Below are 6,887 nucleotides of genomic sequence, written 5' to 3' on the forward strand. Positions count from 1 at the left end.
CTACAGAACTCAACGCATGCGTATAAGTAGCTCATTTACCCAAGATGGCATACACGTGCAGTTTATTAATAGTCCACTTTTGAGTTCCCTATGACCGCTGAATTAAAGAAGTGAAGACGCATTTTTTACAGGCCTAGCCTCCATCTGAAGTAATATATTCACAAATTCCAACGAGAAAAAGACCTGTTTATTACTCTGTCTATTGTTTGTATTCAAATTTCAAACCTTACCTGACGGAATTTCTGAATATTTTACTTTATGTCGAGGTTAACCCTGTGTGAATGTGTCGTTAATGCTTGTATTCAGCGGTAATTTTTAACCGTGTCAAACAATGGATTATTCACAATTCTAAAGTTTCTTGATAGAAATAGGGATAATGGGTTGTTGACAGTCGTTTGCTGTGTAGTTGTTGAGGTGTTTTTACCAAATTTAAAGTGAAAAGTAGAAGCATAATTTCTAAATTTTTTACTGAAAGGAGCATAATTAACAAAAACTAGCACAATTATTAGCATAATTTTAGAAATATACGAGCACTGCCAGTAGAATGTTACGCCACTTTTGTGAGCACAATCTATCAAAACCTATTCCCATCATACCCCTCTCGCGCTTCTCGCTTGTCTCCAGCTCTCGCGCTGTTCTTGTTATGGCTTGGGAAAGCCTGTGGAGGGAGGAGCAAAGTGCTTCTTTGAGGTGCACGAACCTAGCTAGCCATCACTGAGACAGAGTGCTCGATACGCCTGTTTTGAAGGCACCAGGAGAGGAATGAAAATGCGATTTGCCACGCAGCCTATTTTTCTGGTCATATAAAGTTGGGACGGTATGCATACAATTGTATGTAGGGATCGTTGGAAAGGTTCAGTCGAACCCTCAATGCTGAAACCGCTGATGTTTAAAATCTTCACATCCTCGTTCCGTCGGGTTTTTCCCCTTACCAATTTCTGCGGGAAAAACCCTGGGAAAGAGGTTGAAATCTAAGGCTACGACGAAAAACGTCAGTGGTAAGTCCGCGTAGCAATGGCAAAAAGAAAACGAAAGCGAAAACGAAAAAATACATATAGAAAGCCCTGGCCACTTGATAAAGCCATAACAGTTCATGATATGATATCCTTAAAAAAGGCCGTAAGATCAACAGTTTCTGTGTCCGGAGATGAACGGGTAAATTATCCGCATCAATAGCCGTAAATACGCGTAAATCCGCTGGAAGACCATCTTTAATTTCACTCGGGGAACATGGGCTTGGCTACAGGTAGTGAATGTGAGAAATCATGGTGGCAGTTTGTATAAAAACATAGGAAACATGTTAGTTTGTCACGTTTAATGACCCTTAGGCAAAAACAGTTTTTATCAGCACTTTAGCTCGATCAAAGAAAGAAAAGAAGGGAAGAAGTAAGAGATGGGCAACAGTTCGAAAGTATGATGTTTATTAATTGTGGCCAAAAGTGGGAGAACGGCATCTAAGAACCAGAGCTACTAGGTATGATACAATAAGGTGCGAATATTTTATAAATGGCACATAATTATGGTTCATAAATAAACGTGTCATAAATCCGTTTCTTTTTTCCAAGATCAAGACAATCATGAACTCGTTCTTCGAAATTAAAAGGGAGTTTTTGCACAAACAGTTTTCTTCTGTTGTTTCTTCCGAAGATCCATACGAAGTCTGGAAAATCAATTACACAAACCGATCGCAGCCACTTTCCATAGCACTTGACTGTTTCGTCGTTTGTCTCCCAGTGAATTGCGCGCATGATCCATTCGCTCTGATTACCATGGTAACCCCCGGGCACACCTTTGACTTGTTGAAGAGAGGAGTAAAATGATTCCTCAGGGGCGAGAGTGTCACCTAACCAACTGAATAGTCTTTTCGGTAATGAGTCATTTCGAAGGTACTTACAGAATTCTCTTGTCAAAGATGTAAAAGTAGATCCCTTTAAAATGGTAATATTATTTGGAGGTTGAGGTTTTAGCCTTACCCTTCGTGGAAGATATGCAGAGTGCTCAAACCCATTAAATTGTTTCACAAAGTCATAAGAGTATCGCACGCGGGTATCTTGTCCTTTGGGCAATTCTCCGCTCTCAATGATGTTATAGCCAAGAAAACCTTTAAGTGCTTTGACAATTTCTTTGTTTTCATACAAAGGATAATCCTGTCCAACCAAATTAATCAGGTATTTCCATTCTGTTTTACTCTGCAGTAGATCGTCCATGCAATTGAGCTGAGCCTCAAGAAGCGAAATATGATAGTAAATAACATTAACCGTTCTTGTCGTGATAAACACATTAGGAAGACACTTTGTCATTTTGATTACAGCACGGCGAAACGTTTCTGGTGACTTCTGATCGATGTGGATGCAGTATACATTATGGGGCATGTATATGGCAGATAACAGTTTCTGGAGAAGGGCAGCTCCTTTGTATACTTGTATTGAATATGCAATAGGGAAGTCTTTCTCCTCCACTGTTGGATTCTGTACTCTAAATGAGTCTGTAAGAATAGTGGAACAGTTACGTTTACTGAACGACTCACGAACGTATTGGTCACTCCATGGTTGTTTGCTTTTGTGATGCCACGTGACCAGAGTGCGAAATAACTTGTACAATATGGACGCTTTCTTTTCTTTTAGAGAATTTGTCATCAGCTGCTCACAGTCCGCCCAAGTTTTGATCTGAAAAAAAGTTGAGTTGTTAAAATTTCACAGTTTATTACCCGGATGAACGAAAAAAAGTGCTATAATCATTCCCAACTTTTGAAATTTTATTTAAAGATCACCAACAAAAACAGACATTTAATTCGACCATTCATAGCATAAGTACCCTTATTATTCACTCAAAATATTTCCCCAATTCTGATTGGCTAGAAGCACACGCATAATTCACCATAACCAGTTACTGATGACCAAATCTGGAAGAATTTTGTGTTTAACGAGGAAATGACGTCAAAAATGCAGCCTTCTACAGGCTAATGCACCGTTAACCGAGAAGACTTGGGGACGAGGTTGAGTTGTTTTCGTTGTGAATACTAAATGGCGGACACTTGACTCGTTTCAAGAGTAAGAACTACAGCTGGAACTAGGCGAAATAATGGCATAACATAGCAAAAACAGCAAGAAGAGAACTCGGAGGGGGACATCTGCTATTTGGAGAATATTTGCGGAGCTGGACAAACCTAAACGTACACTATCGAAGATAAACTTAACATCGATGCAGGTAAGCATGTTTAAGCTGTATATGTTTTTAAACTAGGAATTATTTTGAATGAATAATAAATACCTAAAAATTAGTGGGTATTTATTATATAATTAGCAATTAATGAATTCGGCTTTCGTAGGATATGAAGAATTAAGCAGATCTCGGGGGGTGTTATCCACCTCGGCCCTCGTCCTCTGTGGATAACACCCTCCTCCTCCTCCTATTTTCAAAATATTTCTCATTTTCTGATTGGCGTAAAGGTCCCGACATATTTTTCAGCTATAAATCGTTGAACAAAATTAAAATGGACGGTGTATGCCTACAAGGCTTCAAGTCAACATTCAACCAGATACTATGACTTTTACCGACCTCATACTTGTAGAACAAATGTTAAGGAATTTTTGATCCTGTTTCAAGGTCCTAGAATCGAGATGGAATTCTCTACCGAACAACATCAAAGACGCCCCAAAGTTTAACGTATTTAAGCGACCGATAAAACCATTTTTAAGGGTCATACAGGGTGCAGGTTAAATATCTGATTACCTTCATGATTTATCTATATTTGTTCATTGTCCATACTTATAACCCCATACACTTTTTTTTCTTTTATTTTTTAATGCCGCCTTGTATTTAAATTGTTGATGAGGGGAAATATCTTATTTTGTTTCTTATAAGCTCTTTGGCCTCTGTCTTGGATACTTCCCCGCCACAGTCGTCACCTTCCCGCCTGAGCTGTTTATTTATTTTGATCTAATGTCTCTCGTATTTATCCATTTATTATGCTTTTATTTCTACCTTCTGTAATTTATTTTGTGTGGCAAGATAATAAAAATGAACTAAAATATAATAAATACCGATTTTTTAATTGTTGTCCTTTCAATGAATAATGAACACTCTTTCTTATGAGACGAGGAATTATGGAGACTGAGGAGGATGTTATCCGCCGAGGTCTTTAGCCTCTGGAAACTGCCTTCTTTTCTTGGTAAACGTTTAGAAATATGTGCGATGTGTTTTGAAGTGGCGTGAAATAGGTGGCCATAGACCCTTTCGGTAACACTGTGGTTCCAGGCAAGCTGTAGTCAATTTTAACTTAGTAGGAATGACCCGGTTAACGTTTCAATTTACACTGCTATCTTATTGGGTATTTATTATATAATTAGCAATTATTAAATGAGGCTGAGTAGGATATAAAGAATTAAGCAGGTCGGTAAAAGTCAGAGTATCTGGTTGAATATTGACTTGAAGCCTTGTAGGCATACACCGTCCATTTTAATTTTGTTCAACGATTTATAGCTGAAAAATAAGTCGGGACCTTTACGCCAATCAGAAAATGAGAAATATTTTAAAAATAATAACATGATATATAGATTTAGTCAGAGCTAAAAGCGAAGCTTCCGTCCCAGTTAGTTAAACAGTGAACTTGGAACCATTGCAAGGAAATCCACAAATCTACACTTCACCAGGAGCCCATAACCTGACTTAACACGTGACCTTTGGGGACTAACTGAAAACATAAACTTAAGCCTGCGATCAGTTCAAAGCTAGTAGCTGGTCTAGCTGAGCCCGCCATACGGTCATGTGATTCTGGTCAGCGGATACATCTTTTGACAGTTGTCAATTGACCATAATCAAGAAGGTTACAGACTCCCATACTAGCTAGAAAACTCTTATTGTTTTCCCTGTGCTGCGGACGGTCGGGCGGACGACGTTCGGTCACGTGACTATCAAATTTTCTCGTATGCATAGATAACCAAATATTCTTACCCGTGGTGCTACGCTCTTTATCGGAAATGCTCATAAAACTCAATATCTGTTGAAATGTGTACAAAAAAATGATTACCTTTTCTGGTTCCCTTTCATTCGGAAACAATTGTAAGGAGCTGTACGCCATCCACATTAAAAGACATGTCAGTAACACGACCACTGGGTTCAACCAAATATAGCACCGGCATTTAGGGTACATTGAGGCTGTTGTTCAGTCGGCGGGAAGCGTTTAAATATCTATAAGCCAAGCATGTCTCAGCTAAAATGTAAAAAAAAAATGTCATTGATCGCTTCAGTGCAAAAGAAAGCTTCAAAATAATGGTGTTGTTATCATCTGAAGAAGGTAAATTAGTACCTGCTGAGAAAAAATTTGTTAGCAGGTTTCAAGTCACCTTTTATTGTCATCGTGATGACCCGTTCGCATATCAACTGGTGGTCGATTAGCTCTTTGCCTTGGTTAAAATTAAAATGAGGCTTTTTGTCAGACGTCGGCGTTTTCTGACATGGAGGAATAGTTTTTATTGAGGGCTTGGCCCAATCTGTTATTCCTTAATCTGTGGTACATATCATGATTGAACAAATTTTTGCCTCTCTTTGTTTATGGCCATAGCCTGCCTACCCGCAAGAGTGACACCCTTGAACACCACTGTTTAAAACTGCTACTGGTCAGCGAACATTTATGCACAGAGCTGTTAACATCTGGAATAACTTAAATGACAATTTAAAGCTTGCTCCTCCGTCAGAGCTTTTGAAAAGTTAATGAAGGTTCATTTACTTTCTCAGCAGCAATTTCAGTCAGGAACCCTTATTGGCTCCTGTTTCAGTGTAGTATATTATATTTAATCTTTAGTTGTTCATGTAAAGAGGGTTCCCAACAGAGTTCTTCAATCGTGTAATCCCGACCCAAAATTTCGCGCAGTCCCGTAATCCCGACGGTTATTTTTGGCATCGCGCCCCCTAAGCATACTTTTAATCCCGAATCTCGCGCCGAATTTTCTTTAAAATCCCGAATCCCAAGTTTCAAATCAGGAAAATCCCGTCCCCGTATCCGAAACACCTGTACACACGGTACGCATGTGCGTACCTGAAAAAGTCGAGGGTAATAAAAAATATGAATTATCTTTTTTTTTTCTATATCCATTTAAATCGACTTGATTCCTTGAAATATATTTTTCCTAAGCCGGTTTCCAGAGAAGCAACGTGATTTATTGGTGGACCGAATCTTAAAAATGATATATTCAGAGAAAGGGCGAGAAAATAATGTAAAAAGAATATAATTATTATAGCGCACCGATAGCAGCAAACTGGGTGGTATAAAGCGTGACGCGTTGTTTTCACCTCCGCCTGTCTTCGCAGCAGGCGAAGTAAGGCAAGGTTTCGTCAACGAAGAGTGCTTTTGTCGGGCAGAGGCAATGTGGCAAACAACAGTGTCCGTCAAATAGGCGACAAAATAGCCTGAGTATCAGGCCTTCCTAAGGGGCTAGGGGAGAGGAGATTTAAGATGGGGAGGGGGGAGGGGGGAGCTTTCTCCCTTTTTCGCTTCTCACTTCCCCCCACCCCCCAGAAACACCTGATACTCAAGATAGCGGCAAAGATTTTACGACCAAGGCAAGTGGCCCCTACATAGAGGTTGGGCTGGGCTTTGTGTATACTCAACCAATAAAGAAACCAGGTTTTTCATTCTACCTCGGAATCTGATGCAGTCATTAATTCAAGTAGTGAACTAGATAATGTATCAAAATCATGATTAGCTTTTCAATGCGGTACTGTGTGTGTTGCATTCCCCGGCCACAAGTGCAGGGTAGATTGGGAGTCATAAAGTAGAGCATTGGGTACATATCAGAAACTGGAACAACCTGCTATAGCATTCACAGTTCTATCCTATATTGGTAAGATTCTCTCGGATACAAAGAAGTCAGTTGACTTAAAACTTC

At 39.4% G+C, this 6,887-nt stretch overlaps 1 protein-coding gene across 1 annotated transcript; it reads right to left on the reverse strand.

The window, feature by feature from the left end:
* Positions 1-1,517: 1,517 nt before the first annotated feature.
* On the reverse strand, positions 1,518-5,236 carry LOC140926771 (N-acetyllactosaminide beta-1,6-N-acetylglucosaminyl-transferase-like). The gene is made up of 2 exons (XM_073376469.1): positions 5,030-5,236; positions 1,518-2,666 (listed from the first exon to the last, which is right to left on the reverse strand). The coding sequence occupies exons 1-2, from the start codon at positions 5,150-5,152 to the stop codon at positions 1,518-1,520; spliced, it is 1,272 nt and encodes a 423-aa protein (XP_073232570.1). The 5' UTR covers positions 5,153-5,236.
* Positions 5,237-6,887: the final 1,651 nt, after the last annotated feature.

Source organism: Porites lutea, chromosome 2 (assembly GCF_958299795.1).
Source record: "Porites lutea chromosome 2, jaPorLute2.1, whole genome shotgun sequence".
NCBI lineage: Eukaryota > Metazoa > Cnidaria > Anthozoa > Scleractinia > Poritidae > Porites > Porites lutea.

Bases quoted from the DNA above. Each gene is read 5' to 3' on its own strand.
- LOC140926771 (XM_073376469.1), bottom strand. From the start codon at position 5,152: ATGTACCCTAAATGCCGGTGCTATATTTGGTTGAACCCAGTGGTCGTG. The intron at 2,667-5,029 runs GTAATCATTTTT...ACTTTTTTTCAG, and splicing joins ATGAAAGGGAACCAGAAAAG to ATCAAAACTTGGGCGGACTG.